This window comes from Neolamprologus multifasciatus, chromosome 11 (assembly GCF_963576455.1).
Source record: "Neolamprologus multifasciatus chromosome 11, fNeoMul1.2, whole genome shotgun sequence".
NCBI lineage: Eukaryota > Metazoa > Chordata > Actinopteri > Cichliformes > Cichlidae > Neolamprologus > Neolamprologus multifasciatus.
In genome coordinates this window covers 27,226,684-27,247,114 of record NC_140449.1, presented here as the reverse complement: position 1 = coordinate 27,247,114, position 20,431 = coordinate 27,226,684, and the positions used below count along the sequence as shown (strand labels likewise).

General features: G+C 37.2%; 2 protein-coding genes across 2 annotated transcripts in view; both read left to right on the top strand.

Annotated features, from left to right (window-relative positions):
• Positions 1-4,256: 4,256 nt before the first annotated feature.
• Positions 4,257-9,718, top strand: LOC146508671 (sialic acid-binding Ig-like lectin 7). The gene is made up of 5 exons (XM_085178570.1): positions 4,257-5,195; positions 5,819-6,160; positions 6,313-6,624; positions 8,088-8,533; positions 8,634-9,718. The coding sequence occupies exons 1-4, from the start codon at positions 5,150-5,152 to the stop codon at positions 8,384-8,386; spliced, it is 999 nt and encodes a 332-aa protein (XP_085034696.1). The 5' UTR covers positions 4,257-5,149; the 3' UTR covers positions 8,387-8,533; positions 8,634-9,718.
• Positions 9,719-11,972: 2,254 nt separating this feature from the next.
• LOC146508670 (B-cell receptor CD22-like) overlaps positions 11,973-20,431 on the top strand; it is a 29,704-nt gene continuing 21,245 nt past the window's right edge. Inside the window, exons 1-5 of the mRNA XM_085178543.1 lie at positions 11,973-14,773; positions 15,209-16,771; positions 17,259-17,336; positions 17,961-18,302; positions 18,455-18,766. Of these exons, the coding sequence (XP_085034669.1) occupies positions 16,762-16,771; positions 17,259-17,336; positions 17,961-18,302; positions 18,455-18,766 (742 nt within the window). The 5' untranslated portion in view covers positions 11,973-14,773; positions 15,209-16,761. The remainder of the gene's footprint in view (positions 14,774-15,208; positions 16,772-17,258; positions 17,337-17,960; positions 18,303-18,454; positions 18,767-20,431) is intronic.

The window sequence follows — 20,431 nt, the reverse complement described above, 5'->3', positions numbered from 1 at the left end:
TCTCAGCTGGACTGGGAACGCCATGTGTTCCTCTGGATAAGCTGGAGGAGCTTCACCTCTTTTTAAAAAAAAAACATTGAAAGGAACATTCTCTGGCCTGTCTCTCTGATGACCTGAAGAATTTAAAAACATACATTTTTTGTAGATAATTTTCAAATTAAAAATAGTGAAGCATTTAAAATTTACAATACAAAATGTTTAGAATGACACCATCACATGAACCAAAAAAATATACAGTGTCTGACTCACATTCTGCTGCTGCAGTTATGTAAGTAAAATCAGAAATTCCCTATTTCACTAAATTATTTAGATGAGAAAATATATATTTGACATATTTGAGGAAAATAATAATAAAATAAAATACATAAAATAAGTGTTCCCTTTAGAAATCTTTTTTTTCTCTTTTTTTTGCTCTATAAAATAGGTGTTTTCTTTTTCAATCACTTATCTTAGCAGCAGATTTGAAAAGAGAAACAAATTAAGTTTGAGTGAAAATGTACATTTTTTTCGCTTTCTGGACTCAATGACTCAAATGACTCAAAAAAACAGATCAATTTTGGTGAGTGTCTCATTCAAACTCGAATCAGTAAAAAGAATCAAATTTACCATCACTAGAGTCTATTGTGTAACTAATGCCACCAACATTAATAAGGACTCATACATTAGAGCCTCTTATTGCGTGTTTTGTTTGGGTTTCCGGCAATGTGTGGAATCACCAAAATAAGAGAGGGGATAGCCTAACATATAAAACATCAAAAGACCACTGTATAATCCATTTATTTCAACAAAGTAACTATTCTAATTATCACCTATTGAAGTAGTAACTGTATCGGAATGCAATCACTCATATTTTGCATTTTAAATACATAACACAGGTACGTGTATTCCATTATTCCCCAACACTGATAATTATTTAGCCATATTATTTACTTTCAAGAAACCCTCTAATACTGACTTGAAAAAAATAAATACATTTACTGAGTCACATCTGACGACTGCTTTCAGTTTAAACTGCAGATTTCATGTACGTCATATTTTCATGTTTTTCAGTCAACACATGAGTTTGTGTACTGTAGGCTTTTAGATTCACTCTAATGCTCAAACAAGAAATTAGAATTATAGAAAATGTTTGCTATTGTCACTTGGCTTTGTGGTTTGCGGTGGGGTGTGTCATTAACAGTTCAGACCAAAAAAAAAAAATAGCTGTGATGTATCTCTCATATTATATTACATTTAACAAATTCTCTTTCAAGTTTTCTGTTTTTTGTGAAGATGTTACAAACAAAAGATTTTTGCACTTACGAATACTACAAAAACTACTTTTGTCCATTTTTTCCCAGATTCACCCAAAGATGGCAGAATTTCCATCAGTCCTTCTGGTCCAATAGTAGAACACCAAACAATGACTCTGACATGCAGCAGTAATAGGACCTTCCTTTGTCTTATAAGAAAATCTTTACCACCCGCCACACAAACACATGCTCCAACCACACCACACACACCCATATATTTTTTCAACCGCCATTGCAGTTTATTTCACACCGCAAAACTTTTCTAAACAATTAAACAAATAAACAAACTGCAATAAATTACAGGTTGCAATAAAATAAACCACTAAACAAACCATCTTTATGGTGTAAATATTTTATGTATAGTTGGGTTTCTTTTGTTTGTTTGTTTGTTTGTTTGTTTTACTGTGTAAGAATATTAAACACTGTTATCAATACATTTGTCACAAGATGTCTCTCTGTGCAAAATGGGTTTAAAAACATAAACAACTGTGGGATACTGTTTGCTTTTGTGTGCGAGCCCTGTCAAAAACCTGTCCATTATGCTAGCAGTGTACAAGCGTTCTTTTGTTGTTTTTATTCATGCCTCCTACCTCAAATATGAGGTCTCATATTTTCAAATATGAAGTCTCTCAAATTGAAGAAACTATTAGCTTAAGCAACTGAGTGATAATATCTGAAAAAAGGATCAGTTAATGTCCCATGTGGCCATAATATGTGGAAGCTGCAATTTCATAATTTTGAAAAGAAAGTCCACGTCCTCTGTTAGCTCAGCCCCTGCAAATGTAGTCTTAGCAGAAAGCCCATGATGTCCCTTTGACAGTACAGCAGCATTCACAAAGATTGCATAAACGGTGCTCAGCGTGGAGGCGTCAGGCTCATGTCCTGACAAAGAACAAAAATTAATTGCTGGATCTTCCAGTTTGAATCTCCATTATGAGACTACATGCACAGATAAAGACAAAACCTTGACTGATGAAGCGTAGCGAGGGAAACATGTACCTAACCAAAGTCTCCTTGCACATGAATTGACAACCCGATTAACGCTTTCATGAGAAAGTTGCAGTTTCGTTCAGCTTCATCCTTATTCAGATGCTAAAAGTGAAGATCTTGGTTAGGATCAATCTTCATTTGTAAATAAACGTTCTCTGTGATGATACAGATACAGATCCTCTCTCGGTGACGATCACCTGTCCATCACCCTTTTCATTTCCACCTCAGATACTGAACCTGACTTTAAAGCTCTTGTTAAAGCCCAAAAAAGATGACACAAGAAAACAGAGCTGAAAAACTGAAGATGAAGTAATCAAAATAATACTACTAGGCTTCAAGCATTAAAAGAAAATGGATGAAGTGCTATTGCAGCTGTTTCAGACTAAATAAGCTGGCAGTCCTGCCATGGTCATCCTGCATCACAGCATCAGTCAGTAGTTATCACTGCAGGTGATGATCGCCAGAGAGAATCAAAAGTTGTAACTTCTCCATCTGTGGCTGTAGTTCAGGAAGTAGCATAGGTCATCCACTAATTGGAAGTTTGTGGTTGCAGACTGGCTGCTCCAGGCTCTATGCAGACTTGGGCAAGATACTAACCCTGAGGTGCTCTCCGATACATTCATCAAGATGTGAATATAAGATAGAAAGCACTTGTGCAAAAAAAGTATATAAAAATCTCTTTGTATGAATGGGTGAATGAGGCCAGCTGTATAAAGCTCTTGGAGTGCTCAGATAGAGCACAAAAGTGCTGGATAAAAACCAGTCATTTTACCATCTTCTTCTAATCCTCTTGAGTAATGTGGTCTGTGTGTGGATCCTTTTGGAGCAGCCACAGTTGCTGCAGGTGTCCTGAATTGATTGGTGGGTTTTCTCTTCTGCTGAGAGCCTTGTGCCGATAACATGTGAGAGAAGAGCAGGTGTGATCAAACAGAATCCATAAATCATGACAATAGTTTGATTTTTGCTGTGATAATGACACTTAGATGATTACATTTTCTGTCATTAACAGTGGGTGTAGCAGGAACTACACTGGAGACTGTCACACCTGACTGAGTCACTGAAAGCTGTAATGCTCAGAGAGTGTTCTGCTCAACTCTTTCATCCATTTATTAATATAATCACTGATGTTGTATTTCATAGACACAAACTCAACAGAAGCAGCTCAGCCTGTCTCAGGCAGTGTTGACGTTCACCTTTATCACAGACACAGCATCATCATCTCCATCATCATCATCACCATACAGATGATGTAATGACCTCTTAGCAGCTTAGTGCATGTTATTTGATTCACATTAATAGAGAGGAATAAACGCTTTTATGAGTTGTATCATCCTCTCATCATCTCATACATCGTTTCAATCATTTTCAGGCTCTAAACATATAAACTAACAGTGGGAGAAGTCACCAGAGTCGTTTACACGAATAAAACAGCTGTAAACAGCATTAATGCTACCCGGTTAACACAGCACACTGACCAACATTGTACATGATGAGTTACAACCAGTAAAATTAATAACTGACAGTGTAAGAAGAGCAAATCTCAGACGAGAGCAGCCGACGTGTTTCCAGATGATCTACGGATAACTTCAGTACGAGTCGTTTATTAACACACTTAAACAGCATGAAAGGCATTTGGTTAATGAAACACAATAACCAACAGACTTTATAAATATTTTGAAGGTATAAAATTAATAGCTGACTGTGTAGGACTCCAAGTCCTCCGCAGGTATGTTAGCTGAAGGTATGAAACAATAAATTCACAAAGTCACAGAATAGAAACACAACAGCTGCAAAGTGTGCCGACTGTGAGTCTGAAATATTATTTTTAAGTGTTTTTACTGTTATTAAAAATTTGAAAAACCAAAGGACAATGAATGAGTCAGTACTCAGAGAGGAAAACACTGCCTCCTAGCGTCAATTTGTGTTATTACACCAAATCCATGAAGGACGGTGTAAATGTCGCCAGAGTGATAAATGAGTTCAATTTTTGTCAACATTAATAGATATATAAGAGAATATTTATTTGCTGAAATAGTTTGTTTTAACTTTTCTCTTATTTAAAGAAGAAGTCATCACTTTGGTCACTTCAATCGTTTAGTCAATTTTTGCAAAAAAACAAACAAACCCAAACCCAAATGCAAGTTATTAATGTGGAGTGATTGCAAATGTTTACAGCAGTTTCTATGTTGCAGAGATCGTGGAAAGAAAAAAAGGTGACAGTTACTTCTGGTCATTTTCACACTCACTGTGTCTTTTGTGTTAGTTCCTCATTTTACATCTTTTTTGAACACTTCTTTAAAATCCTCACATCCAAAGAACTGACTGCTTGACAAACATCATGAAATCATGTAAGTTGTCACATTTTCACTATGATACAAATATCAAGGTTTTAGGAAAATATCATGTGATTTTCTGCAGTTCTTTGATTCACAGATATTTAGATGAATTGTCATATTTTTGATGTTTAGAGAAAAATGAATCAAAAGAAAATTAAAAAGTTTATGAGACTTTCAAGACATGAATTCACGGTCTTTAGTAGAATTTTTCAGAAATCAGAAACATAAATTATGTTTAATTGTTGAAGAATATTTTTAATAAATTGTATAACTGCTTTAGACTCACACCTTCCTCTTTCTTCTCTTTCATCATTTAATGATTAAACTTTGTGAAATCAACACTGTATGTATATACTCTGTATAAGGCTGAACATTTATGTATCTATATTTTTCAAAGTGACAATAACTAGCAGTAGCAATTTGGACCTTACATGACATCTTAACAGCTTTTCCTTGGTTAACAAATAATCATGTAAAGTGTTTTCTGTGTAAACTTCAGATTCCCTTAAACTTCACTCTCTTGCAACAAAGATGGCTGGAACTCTGACTTTTCTTCTCGTTAGTTTGCTGCTGCAGGGTGAGTGAAAGAAACTCAAAATCTACTTTGTGTAAGATGATTAAAGTTGATAATAATAATACACTATTGTTAATTTAAATCATTTACTTAAATTATCTGACATCACTATTCAAGGTGAATGTGCAGTAAACTACCAAGGCTTTTTATTGATGCGATATTTAACAGTAAAATGGGGCGATCGTGGCTCAAGAGTTGGGAGTTTGCCTTGTAATCGGAAGGTTGCCGGTTCAAGCCCGGGCTTGGACAGTCTCGGCCATTGTGTCCTTGGGCAAGACACTTCACCTACCGCCTACTGGTGTTGGCCAGTAGGGCCAATGGCGCGATATGACAGCCTCGCTTCTGTCAGTCTGCCCCAGGGCAGCTGTGGCTACAACTGTAGCTTGCCTCCACCAGTATGTGTGTGTGAATCGGTGGATGACTGGGTGTGTAAAGCGCCTTGGGGTCCCTAGGGGGGACTAGTAAAAGCTCTATACAAATACAGGCCATTTACCATATAAAAGTGTTTTGTATTAGTATCTGAATTCAATACTGAGTCATTGTAACGCGATAAATATGAAGGAAGAAATAAAACTGTTTGAGTTTTTGTTGATATTGTTGTTTTTTATTATTGTGTTGTGTTTCAGGTGCGCTGTGCAGAACATTCAACATTAAAATGCCACAGAAGATAAATGTTTTGAGAGGATCCTGTGTGACCATCCCCTGCTCCTTTGATGTAGAGAACACACATGAAAAGAACTTAGATGATTCATGTAAAGCATGTTGGAGTGATTCACTTTCATTTAACTGTGAAAATGGAAAACTAAAGCCAACTAAAGAGATGACAGGAGACTTAACAAAGAAAGACTGCACCACAACTTTCAATAATGCAAGTTATCTTCAAAGTGCTAAATACTATTTCAGACTGGAGTGTAATAATGTACTGAAATACAGTTTTTTACAAACTGGTGTAGATATTTCACTCATAGGTAAGATATTTGTTTTATCCATTTAGTGACAATTCATGAACAAATTACACTTGTGGAACTGCTTTGAGCTTGCTCTGAATTCACTGGATTTTACTCAGCATATAAAAACTGAAACTGCTGCTCATTGACTGACCAGAATGTCTTCCCACCAGCTGCTCCTCCCTCACTGACTCTGACTCCATCCACACTGGAGGTGAAGGAGGGAGCCTCAGTGAGTCTGACGTGCTCTGCTCCAGTTCTGTGTTGGTCTCATCCTCCAGCTCTGACATGGAGCCCTAACCTGGGTCAGAGTCAGGAGACACTGCAGGAGAATCAGGACAAAACTAAAGTCAAGACCTCTGTTATGAGTTTCACTGCTTCTCACCTCCATCATGGAAATAAAATCTCCTGCACTGCTGTCTACCAGAAACAAGATGGTAGCCCTTATGTCACTGCTGAAACAAGTTTAACTCCTGATATTTCATGTGAGTTTATTTTTTCTCTTCTAAACTGAAATCGCAATAATATACTTTCTTGACTTGGTTTAAATTAGACATAAAATGGTCAGTCAATTACAGTTATTTTATGAGTATGCCATAACAATGTCTTTGGGTTTTATAAAATATAATGAAGACTTTTAAAGTTTGAATTTAATTTCATACTTTCAATTCATACATGCAGACTTTACTCTTCAAACTATTTTTACTGATGTGTGATCGTGTTAATGATTTACATCTTTCTTTTTTTAGCTTTGTATTTTACTTTAGGATGTCTTCAAACTGGCAACACAAAACGACATTTAGTGAGTCATGTTGGACAGTCGTTTTTATTTAAAACAGCAGTTTTTCGTTTACATCGTATTATAACATTATAGTGTTTCTAATTTAACACATGAGCTTGTCGGAGCTCTCAGATTCACTCTAAAGCTCGAACAAGAAAGTAGAATTGCAGAAAAGTTTTACTTTTGACATTTGGCTTTGTGGTCTGTAATAAGAAGTTCTATTAATAGTTCAGCTAAAGTGCAAAATGACCTTAGATGTTTGATTTACATAATATTACATTTAACACATTATCATAATACTCATTTTTAGATTCACCCAAAGATGTGCAAATTTCTGTCAGTCCTTCTGCTCCAATATTAGAAAACCAAAAAGTGACTCTGACCTGCAGCAGTAATGCCCACCCAGCAATAGAAAACTACACCTGGTACAGAGCTGATGGAGACCAGGAGACTTTTATTGCGACTGGAAGCTCTTTTAATGTTACTGTTTCAACAATCAAAAGTACATTTTTCTGCAAGGCTACAAATGCACTTGGATGTGAACAATCAAGCAACCTACAAATAGATGTTCAATATATGTATTCATTTTCCATATTTACTCTTTACATATCACAACTATAATTCCATTAATAGGATTGAAGGATGTACAATACATGAATTATTGTAATGAAACTATAAGCAGTAACTGATCTTTGGGGTGGAGTTAAATAAAGACTGACATTAATCACATTACAAGTATTTAATTTCAGCATTGGTTATTAAAATTAGGGATTTCTGACAGGCACTATATTAGGAACATAGTAAGAAGAACTAGAAATTCAAACTTTTATCAAATGACTCTAGAACTTACGTCAATAAATCAGAAAAAAAAAAGATAAAGACAGAAGAAAAAGTTATTTTATTGGACATGAACAGAGTCTTTAGAAAGATACAAGCTAAGAAAAATAACATGCGTTTTTACTCTTCAGTTTGAAAACTTTATATCGGTGTGGTTTGCTCTCTACTCATACTTGGAGGTACAATATTGTGTTAGGCACTCAAGAGTATTTAATATTGTCTTTAAAAATATCTTTTAGGGCACTACTGTATTACAGACATTCACACTTAATCTGTAAATATAACTGCCTCAACATTTCAGTCTGCATGTTTCTGTGCTCATTTTTTCAGATTCACCGAAAAACATCACAGTTTCAGTCAGTCCCTCTGGTCCAGTACCAGAGAACAGCAACGTGTCTCTGACCTGCAGCAGTAATGCCAACCCAGCAGTGAGGAAGTACATGTGGTACAGAGCTGATGGAGACAAGGAGAATTTTATTTGGACAGGGACCTGCTTAAACATTAAAGTCTCCAGAGACAAACAAAGATTTTTCTGCAAGGCTGAAAATGAGATTGGAGTTGAACGTTCTAACCTGACTCACCTTGATGTTCAGTGTATGTATCACACAATTAAATATTTAAAAGTTTAAGCATAACTTGAGCAGGTTTAACATGTACATCGTATCACTATTCATGGCAGGTTGTGAAACACAGTGTGGATTTTACAGTGGAGTCCTTCCTTGGGTCCTTGCTGGTGTGTTTTTCAGTGTCAGCGTGATCTGTGCAGCTTTCCTTTGGTATGTTGGTTCCTTTAGTAAACTGGTTGTTGATTAAAACTAAAAGTCCTGCAGATGTTTCCATAATATATTTTTCAATACTTGTTTTGTATTCTTGTAGCAAAGTACAAAAGAATGTGAAGCCACAAGAAGAGGACAGAACTTACATGTCACTGAATCGTAGAAATGTCAGCGCTTCAGAGTATGACGTCATTAACAAAGCTCCAAAGTGACCTTCACTGATCCTTCAGGAGCTATCTAATTTTGTTTTATTTTGTGTTTTTGACAAATAATTATCAGTCATACTTGTCTTTACTGAAATGCATTTAATAGCAACTGAGCGCTTATATATCAGTTTTTTAAAGGGTGCTGGAGTTGCTCAATTTGGTGGGATTGCGCAACACCTGTAGAAAATTCTTCCTAAAGCTTTGATACTGACTATAATCCTGTTTGCTGATAATGTCAAAGGTTATAGTGTTTCTCTTTGTTTTTATTTTTGATCATATGTTTATTCTGCATCCAACGTGAAGAATCGGGAGCAGGGACATGTTTATCAGTAGGTTACATAAGCTTTTAACAGCACTGTTTAAGAAATAGAGACATATATGATCTACACGGCTGCTCTTTTCTATGTTTAAGAGAAAAACCTTGAATAGTTAAGATGCCTTGTGAGACCAGCCACATATTAGTTTCCTGTAAATTTGCCCTGTTATCAGTATTTATGTTTCTCACACATGATTGCTTGAATATTTCCTCCTCAACCACGTTTATTGCACTAAATGTTTAGAGTAGGGTATCCTGTCACCCGAATGCCATTCATGCACAACTGAACCTTGTATCACCAATATTACCACAACAGATGAATAAATTGAACTGCTCAACAGTTTTTATTTTATACCATGTTAAATGTTTTCCATGGGTAACCATGCATAGTAGTATGTTTAGTAGATGTATTATTAATTATATATATCGACAGAATAAAAGAGGAAATAAAACTTTTAGCTGGTGTGTGTTTGTGTGTGAATTCTACTGAAAAAGTTCTTATTTCCCCTTCTAGATATTGTAATGCCTGAAATCGTCAGAGTGCATTAGACAGTTCTTAATATGGACACTAGTTTCTGTCACACTGTCTCTTTTGCAACTAAGATTTCAACTTCCTGCTCTGATATCTGCCCCTCCTCCACCTCCTCCCCTGACAGCTGTAAGACTGACTCTCCTTCCACAGTGTGGAGTAAGATCCTTTCTGCCAAAACCTACCCTCTGCTTCCTGAAGTACGGACACTGGTTGAACATATGAGGTCTCATATTTTCAAATATGAAGTCTCTCAAATTGAAGAAACTATTGGCTTAACCCTTTGAGGTCCTCACCAAGAAAAAAGCAATGGAAAGTTTTTTTTGTTGGCATTTCTTATTGATTTGGGTGAGTAATAACCACAATCAATATTTTTTTTTCAATAGAACCTGTAGTTTTTAAAATATTGATCTCTACCAAATGGTTGAAATGTCCCTTTATGGTAAAAGTATGAAATGTCATGCAAATACAAGTACATTAGATAATACAGTTTAAAAAAATCAAATAAAGGGCCAAATTATAATTAAATTAATAATAAAATCTATCCAGGGCATGCCAGTGAACATTGCTGTTTTCATTCCATCAAAGGAAAGTATTATATCAAACAACAAAATACATAGCTTTTTTCATCTGCAAATGTGAAAAATGTGCTACAGCACAAAATACTCACATTCAGGCCACTTCTGATTGAATGCTACTGTGCAAAATCAGTTAACTGTTTAACTGTTAACTTGGTTCAAACACAGCCAGGTGGAACCCTTTTGAAAGCCATCGGTTTCTGGTCCAGTAGGGCACAGTCCCTCTTGTAGAACAGGGTCCAAGTCAAGGATGTATCAGAAAAGTGGAATATGCCATCTCCTTAACTTGTAACTTATAACTTGTCTTATACAGGTGTAATAGCATATCAGAAAGTTTAATTTCTCCCGCATGCTAATTATATACAGGAATGAGTGATGGGCATGGAATGGTGATCTTTGCATTGGACTCTTTGCTCCACCGTTTGACCGATGAACCCACAGGCATTGTTTAGGAGGTTGACACATTTCTTGTCAAACCATTTCATTGCAATTCGACCTTCATCAGACCTGTAATAACAGGCTCCTTGGCCCTTCTTCATCAGGTCTTTGTTTGCCATCAGGGGAGCTCCACCAGTGCAGTTTGGTCATACAGTACCAATGCACCTGAAACCCAAGGAGGTGTGCAAGTTCTGGACCAAGCTGAAACTTGTGAAGAACTGAGGTTCTTTTATGGGTTTGCAAAGTGTTTTTTACAACGTTGGCCCCTTAGAGGTAGCTTCTGTTCCTTTTCACTCAGGGGAGCATTGAAGAATGTAGACCCCCCCTTGATACAGTAGTCGTGGATGATGCCAGATGAACTTGCTTGGCAGAACAATTTAAAGTCCCACTCATCTGGTTTGTTGGCAATATACTGGTGGAGAGTGCCAGCCCTTGTGGCTTCATATGAAACCATGACCTCAAACACACTGTGTGTTGAAGGTGGGTGGTATCATGAAATGGTAAATGACCCGTATTTGTATAGCACTTTACTTAGTCCCTAAGGACCCCAAAGCACTTTACACATCCAGTCATCCACCCATTCACACACAGGAGATGGCAAGCTACATTGTAACCACAGCCACCCTGGGGCGCACTGAAAGAGGCGAGGCTGCCGGACACTGGCGCCACCGGGCCCTCTGACCACCACCAGTAGGCAACGGGTGAAGTGCCCAAGGAGACAACAACCAAAACTGTCCAAGTCGGGGCTCGAACCGGCAACCTTCGAATTACAAGGCAATCTCCCAACTCTTGAGCCACGATCGCCCACGTGAGTATCATGCCACAGGACCATGTGATTTTTAGCCATATAATTATTTAGCGTCCATATAGTACTTGTTCAACATGAAATTATAATTTTGAAAACTTAGTAATATTAATTTACCAGCTACTGTAATTTGGTTAAAAGGTAATCAGTTGTGATATTTGTGATTTCCACATGTTATTCTTGATTTTTACAATATTTACTAATATTAACTCAGAAAGTTACAAAAATGACTTACTGAGGAAATTATTTTAGCATATTCTTGCTGTGCTAACACTTAATGTGATTTATCAATAGCAATGGATAAACAAAATGGATCTAGTGGTCTGATTTTATGGCAAATAATCAATTTTAATAACATTTAGGTTATGTTAGCATTAGCACCATAAAGGGACAAATCAACTGTTTGGTTGACCACTTTTTAAAAAAATTATTCAACTTTTAATTTCACCTTTTTAATGCTGTCAAGTGACATCCATCTTTTTAGTAAGTCCCCTAACACTATCATACATCAAAAAATTATATCATCCTACCTAAGTTTTATCAAAAACACTCAAAATATGTTGTTTTTGTTTCTGACACAGTGCCTTCTGGTGGATTTTTTTGGCATTACAGATGTAAACTAATTGGTAGAAAAGACTGAACAAGGTAGGTCAATTTCAGTGAAAGCCTCAGTTAGATATAGGGCCTGAAAATGTGCTCTACCAATTGGTTGACCGGAACGCTAAAGGGTTAAAAAAATGGCAACGTTAACACTTGCCAAGGAGCTCATCCATTGACATCACTCCCTTGCTGATCAGTGGCATGTAAGCTATTGATGTCACATTTTCTTGATTATTTTCACTCCCCATCTGAATAGGCAATAAAAAAGGACCTGATACCAGATACTACCTAATGGAAAACTTTAATAACTGAAAAGACTCTAGTCAAGCCAAGTAGGTGCAAGTGGAAAGAGGCCAAAGGCAGGTTGGCATTTTGGATGATACTATATTTGCAGCTGTTGGTGTGTGACTGTTTTTGTGAAAGTGTGAATGACAAAGACATTTAATTATTTTGTATGTATATCAGAGAATTATATTAAAAAAAAGGTTTTATGTGAATAACCTTCTGTAACAGATTGATCAACCAGAAAAATCCTGTTCTGTTGTGTCCTGTTTGGTGATACTATATGAACACTCTGCCTCCTAGTGTCAGCTTGTGTTGTTACCACCAAAGAATGATACATGAAGGACTGCATAAAATGGAGCTGGAGAAATAAATTGAATTCAGCTTTTGTCAGTGTGGGATGGTGTTGAGGAGCAGGAGCCTGGACATCAGGGATGTGAGGTGAGGCAGACAGGAAAACCTCATGCCTCACATGTGAGTACTACCTGTAGGCTGAATCATCTGATGGACTGGAGCTAGAACACAGGGAATTCCAAGGCATTCTCCTCAATCCCTATGTCCACCTCTGGGCCCTTGAAGGCTGAGTCCTAATTTGAGGATGCTCCCTCTAAACAGAGGACATGAATCTGATACTACTGCAAGAAAACTTCAGAGTCAGAACAGAAAGCTGCTGAAGTTTTGAGGAATTAAATGATGCCACAAGTGAAACACTCTTTTTGTCCTGTAAAGGAGATCAACAGAGTGGAATAAACGCTTTTATGAGCTCTGTCATCCTCTCATCATTGTTTCAATAATTTCCAGGCTCTAAACATATAAACTGACAGTGGGAGAAGACGCCGGATTTAGCGCCAGATGTACACTTAGAGCTGTTATACAAATAAACCTTTAAATAACATGACCGCTACCTGGTTAACATATGATAAAGCAGTAAAATTAATAACTGACAGTATAAGACGAGCAAATCTCCGGCGAGAGCAGTCGACGTATTTCTGGCTACTCTACGAATCATTTCAGCACGAGTCGTTTATTACAGTTTTTCTCCATTGGTTTGGCTCATTTCTTGAAACAGAAATTACATTCTCAAAATAACATGGACAAACCTCCAAACCTCTTGGCAAATGTTCACAACAGAATGGTATTTCTCATTCATTTTATCAAATGGCAAATGCCTTAGTACATGTCTCAACTGTCTCAGTGCATCTTTGCAAATGATTAAGTACAAGTAGCCTACAGTTATACAGTTAACCCACATGTAGCACATTTTCCAAATGAATAGATCTTATAGATCTAAACTGATTAGTTGATTCTCAGTCTAATGATCATTCTCTCCAAAACATGTCAGCATGATTTCATTGTATAAGTACTCGCATGCACAACCGTCTGTTCAATTGTCAAAATTGGTCAAGAACATAATACCATGAATACCATATATGAATTTCTTTGAATATTTGATAAATTGATGACCGTCATTGACAGTCAGGTGAAACTAGGTGTCACACACAGGTGTGTTCCATGATTGTGTGCTGCCAAACACAGGTATATAAAGCTTGACTAGAGCCAGTCCGATCTCTGAACATGGATAGACAAGGCCAAGCAAACGGACAAGGGGAAGTTCTTCCTCAAGGAAGAGGAGGAAGAAGAAGAAGAAGAGAAGGACTGAGAATGCCTGGTGGAGGAATAGGGGGAAGAGGAGGCCGAGGAGCACGAAGACACTGTGCTGTCCCGAATGAAATTCGGGCCACAATTATAGACCATGTCATAAACCATGGCCTCACAATGGCAGAGACAGGTCGTCAAGTGCAGCCTAATGTGCCTCGCTCTACAGTCTCCTCCATCATCCAAACCTTTCGCAGGGGAAACAGGTACTCTATGTAATCTATGATGGAATTATATGTTGTATAGGACAGGGCACTGTGCGTGAGGCAAAAAATGTATAACTTACTGTAGAGATTTTGTGTGCACCTGCCTACAGTGGTAGGTCTATACTAGCAGGTGGAGAGGACTAGTGGAATGTTTTGATACTAAATATGACAAGAAATATATTGAACAAATTACTGTCAACTATGGAATTACATAATTTATGCAGTTTAGAGTAGTATTCCAGTCACTGTACAATGTTGCATTAGGATTGTGGTAAAGTTACTGTGAGTAAAACAATAATGCAATTACACTGGTAACTTACTATATTCTGTTCTTTGTGTAGGATTGGACGACAACCTTGCGTGGGTGGCAGAGGAAAACTGCTCAATGAACAACAGGAAAGACAGATTTGTAACATGGTGAAGGCAAATAATGCCATCACATTGAGACAGATCCGTGATGCCATCCTTCAGGACAATCATATATTCCAGAATATAAACACAATAAGCATCTCCACAATAGACCGGGTTTTGAAGAAGCATCAGATGACAATGAAACAAATCTCCAGGGTACCATTTGAGAGGAACTCTGACAGAGTGAAGGAGCTGCGCTACCAGTATGTAAATGTAAGTCAGTTACTGGTTGTCTCTCATTATAACCTTACCTGTAATCATAGTAAGCAGTAGTTCACTTATTTGGTTTCAATACCTCATTTACCTGAGGTTTACCTCAATACTTCATTTACCTGATTTCAGAATCAGTATTTGCTTCATCTGACTTCAACAATTTCAACAGAAAACTGCAGTTTACTGTATGATATGATTCTCATTATAATCCTTATTTTGTTGTCTCCCAATCAAATCTATCTAATACTGTAGGTTTTACTGTAACATCTCAGTAAGTCATCAGTGCAGTACTTCCTCATAGGCCTATCACTAGTTTAGAACCACTGGAGTAGTGGCCTGTAGTATATTGAAGCTGTGGGGGAGAACATGTAATTGTCTAACTGAACTATATGACTCTTCTGTATGCCTGATTTTATGTTCTTTACCCTATTTTAGAGAATAATGGCATTGGAAGGACATGAGACCCCTCACATCCTGGTGTTCGTGGATGAAGCTGGCTTCAACCTGGCCAAGGGCCGAAGACGTGGCCGTAATATTATTGGCCACCGGGCCACAGTGGATGTCCCAGGTCAGCGAGGGGGCAATTTCTGCCATTTCTGAGAATGGTGTGGCCACTCACATCCCCAGTCTTGGCCCATACAACACACACAAGCTCCTCATCTTCTTGGATCGCCTTTATACCGATTTTATCCCTGAAAACGAGAGAGGTCTCATAGGGCCTCACCTACCCATTTATGTAATTGTGTGGGACAATGTCAATTTCCACCATAGCCCACTAATTAGGGGCTGGTTTGCAACGCATCCAAGGATGGTCATGGGGTTCCTACCACCGTACTCTCCTTTCCTCAATCCGATAGAGGAGTTTTTCTCTGCTTGGAGGTGGAGAGTGTATGAGCATCATGCTCAGGATCAGCCATCCCTGCTCCATGCTATGGACGCAGCGTGTGACGACATTACAGGAGCTCAATGCAGGGGATGGTTGCGGCATGCACGCCGTTTCTTCCCTCGTTGCATCGCAAGAGAAAGTATCCGCTGTGATGTGGACGAGAATCTGTGGCCAGACGGACAACAGCGTGTAAATAATCAGGAGGGTGAAGACAAGGACAAGAGCGGGAGAATGAGTACAGCGACCACTGAATAAGTCCTTGTATTTTGATTTTGTGTTTATACAACTTACTACTGTAATGTACATTTTCTTTTTACATATGTATGAAACTTTCTTTGCGTGTGAATAAAAAATGGTTATCATTTCCTTGGTAGTGTGAGTGCAATCTGTGATGTCAAACCTTGGAGGCTACTCTTTTCTGTTGCATATTGTTGGTCCTCTGCCATAGTGACAAAACATCTAAACATTTTGTATGGCAGTACTCACACAATGCCAAAGGGACGATGCATTTTGGGGGCACTGACTATTCAGATTAGAAAGAAATGTAGTTTTGACACATGAGTGAACTGTTTTAGGGGAGATATGAGCTTTTGCAGGTGGACCATGTTGTTGTGATCAACCATCCAGGTTTATTTTGACAAAAGCAACAAGAATGATGAGAATGTCCGATCTGTGTCGAGAAATGAGCCAAAGCTATTGAGAAAGATCTTTGCAATTTTGGAGACACTGACTGTTTAAATGAGAAAGGGATTTAGATTGAAGCCTGAGTGAACAGTTTTGGATGAGATATGAGCTTTTGCAGGTGAGCTATAGTGTTGTGCTAAACTGTAAGAGTGTTTTGCCAAATGATCTTAGAGTTTTGAGAATGTAATTTCTGTTTCAAGAAATGAGCCAAACCAATGGAGAAAAACTGTAATGTGGAGTGATTGCAAATGTTTACAGCAGTTTCTATGTTGCAGAGATTGTGGAAAGAAAAGGTGGCAGTTACTTCTAGTCATGTTCACACTCACTGTGTCTTTTGTGTAAGTTCCTCATTTTACATCTTTTTTGAACACTTCTGTAAAAACCTCACATCCAAAGAACTGACTGCTCGACAAACATCATGAAATCATGTAAGTTATCACATTTTCACTATGATACAAATATCAAGGTTTTAGGAAAATATGATGTGATTTTCTGTAGTTCTTTGATTCACAGATATTTAGATGAATTGTCATATTTTTGACGTTTGTAGAAAAATTAATCCAAAGAAAATTAAAAAGTTTATGAGACTATTAAGACATGAATTCACGGTCTTTAGTAGAATTTTTCAGAAATCAGAAACATAAATTATGTTTAATTGTTGAAGAATATTTTTAATAAATTGTATAACTGCTTTAGACTCACACCTTCCTCTTTCTTCTCTTTCATCATTTAATGATTAAACTTTGTGAAATCAACACTGTATGTATATACTCTGTATAAGGCTGAACATTTATGTATCTATATTTTTCAAAGTGACAATAACTAGCAGTAGCAATTTGGACCTTACATGACATCTTAACAGCTTTTCCTTGGTTAACAAATAATCATGTAAAGTGTTTCCTGTGTAAACTTCAGATTCCCTTAAACTTCACTCTCTTGCAACAAAGATGGCTGGAACTCTGACTTTTCTTCTCGTTAGTTCTCTGCTGCAGGGTGAGTGAAAGAAACTCAAAATCTACTTTGCGTAAGATGATTAAAGTTGATAATAATAATACAGTATTGTTAATTTAAATCATTTACTTAAATTATCTGACATCACTATTCAAGGTGAATGTGCAGTAAACTACCAAGGCTTTTTATTGATGAGATATTTAACAGTAAAATGGGGCGATCGTGGCTCAAGAGTTGGGAGTTCGCCTTGTAATCGGGAGGTTGCCGGTTCAAGCCCCGGCTTGGACAGTCTCGGTCATTGTGTCCTTGGGCAAGACACTTCACCTACTGCCTACTGGTGTTGGCCAGAAGGACCGATGGCGCGATATGGCAGCCTCGCTTCTGTCAGTCTGCCCCAGGGCAGCTGTGGCTACAACTGTAGCTTGCCTCCACCAGTATGTGTGTGTGAATTGGTGGATGACTGGGTGTGTAAAGCGCTTTGGGGTCCCTAGGGGGGACTAGTAAAAGCTCTATACAAATACAGGCCATTTACCATATAAAAGTGTTTTGTATTAGTATCTGAATTCAATACTGAGTCGTTGTAACGCGATAAATATGAAGGAAGAGATAAAACTGTTTGAGTTTTTGTTGTTATTGTTGTTTTTTTATTATCGTGTTGTGTTTCAGGTGCGCTGTGCGGAACATTCAACATTAAAATGCCACAGAAGATAAATGTTTTGAGAGGATCCTGTGTGACCATCCCCTGCTCCTTCGATGTACAGAGTGGATTTGAAAATAACTTAGATGACTCATGTAAAGCATGTTGGAGTGATTCACTTTCAATTAACTGTGAAAATGCAAAACTAAAGCCAACTAAAGAGATGACAGGAGACTTAACAAAGAAAGACTGCACCACAACTTTCAATAATGCAAGTTATCTTCAAAGTGCTAAATACTATTTCAGACTGGAGTGTAATAATCCACTGAAATACATTTTTTCACAAACTGGTGTAGATATTTCACTCATAGGTAAGATATATTTTTTATCCATTTAGTGACAATTCATGAACAAATTACACTTGTGGAACTGCTTTGAGCTTGCTCTGAATTCACTGGATTTTACTCAGCATATAAAAACTGAAACTGCTGCTCATTGACTGACCAGAATGTCTTCCCACCAGCTGCTCCTCCCTCACTGACTCTGACTCCATCCACACTGGAGGTGAAGGAGGGAGCCTCAGTGAGTCTGACGTGCTCTGCTCCAGCTCCATGTTGGTCTCATCCTCCAGCTCTGACATGGAGCCCTAACCTGGGTCAGAGTCAGGAGACACTGCAGGAGAATCAGGACAAAACTAAAGTCAAGACCTCTGTTATGAGTTTCACTGCTTCTCACCTCCATCATGGAAATAAAATCTCCTGCACTGCTGTCTACCAGAAACAAGATGGTAGCCCTGATATCACTGCTGAAACAAGTTTAACTCCTGATATTTCATGTGAGTTTATTTTTTTCTTTTTTAAGCTGAAATTGCAATAATATACTTTCTTGACTTGGTTTAAATTAGACATAAAATGGTTAGTCAATTACAGTGATGTTATGAGTATGCCATAACAACGTCTTTGGGTTTTATAAAATATAATGACGACTTTTAAAGTTTGAATTTAATTTCATACTTTCATTTCATACATGCAGACTTTACTCTTCAAACGATTTTCACTGATGTGTGATCGTCTTAACGATATACGTTTTTCTTTTGTTAGCTTTCTATTTTACTTTAGGATGTCTTCAAAACTAACAACACAAAACCACATTTAGTGAGTCATGTTGCACAGTGGTTTTTTATTTGAACAGCAGCTTTTCATTTACATCGTATTATAACATTATAGTGTTTCTAATTTAACACACGAGCTTGTCGGAACTTTCAGATTCACTCTAAAGCTCGAACAAGAAAGTAGAATTGCAGTTTTATTTTAGACATTTGGCTTTGTGGTCTGTAATAAGTTCTATTAATAGTTCAGATAAAGTGCAAAATGAGCTGTGATGTTTGATTTACATAATACTCATTTTTAGATTCACCCAAAGATGTGCAAATTTCTGTCAGTCCTTCTGCTCCAATATTAGAAAACCAAAAAGTGACTCTGACCTGCAGCAGTAATGCCAACCCAGCAATAGAAAACTACACCTGGTACAGAGCTGATGGAGACCAGGAGATTTTTATTGCGACTGGAAGTTCTTTTAATGTTACTGTTTCAACAATCAAAAGTACATTTTTCTGCAAGGCTACAAATGCACTTGGATTTAAACGATCAAGCAACCTACAAATAGATGTTCAATGTATGTATTAATTTTCCACATTTACTCTTTACATATCACAACTATAATTCCATTAATAGGATTGAAGGATGTACAATACATGAATTATTGTAATGAAACTACACAGCAAATCCAGCATGTCCAAATTAACACTGTCAGATTTGATTTCAACACTTTTAAAGTGTCTATATGGGTCCACACCAGAGAGTGTTAATTTAACTCTTTTTGGAGAGTTGGTACATTAACTCTGATTTAGTGTTAAACACCAAATCTGTCTGGAGTTGATAATTTAACACTTGGTGTTAAGAGTTTATATATTAACTCTCAAAGAGTATTTTAGTTTAACTACGAAAGAGTTATCTTCTAATTAATTCTAAAAAGCGTGAATTTTACTGTTTCTGAACTTCTAGAAATTTATTTTGGAAATAAACATTTACTAAAAAGATGCAATGGTTTTTGAAAAACATTTATTCTGAACTGTGCACCACAATTTCAAAACATTTTCTGAAAGATGTAACAGTGTACATGTTCTCACTTTCATTAGAATTTTGTTTATCAAAAGGTCTGACATAGGTGAGCTGGTAAATGCAAATAACAGCATTGTCATCACTTATTTCTTCAATACAAAATACAATATGCATGTCCTTCATTCATCACTTTGTGGAACTTCAACGCACTCCTGCTCTCCCCCATATTCCATCTTCACAAGCATATCCTATGTGGAGATTGAATAAAAATTAGTTGACACTAATTAATGGCACAAATCAATTGCAGCACAGTAAAAAAAAAAAAGAATCCTTTTTGAGACATTACTTGTGTAAAGTATTTTCCCAAAAGACAAGGACAC

Coding starts and splice junctions, on each gene's coding strand:
- LOC146508671 (XM_085178570.1), top strand. CDS start 5,150: ATGGCTGGAACTCTGACTTTTCTTCTCGTTAGTTTGCTGCTGCAGG. Junction 6,161..6,312: donor TGTAGATATTTCACTCATAG/GTAAGATATTTG, acceptor TCTTCCCACCAG/CTGCTCCTCCCTCACTGACT. Junction 6,625..8,087: donor TTTAACTCCTGATATTTCAT/GTGAGTTTATTT, acceptor TCATTTTTTCAG/ATTCACCGAAAAACATCACA.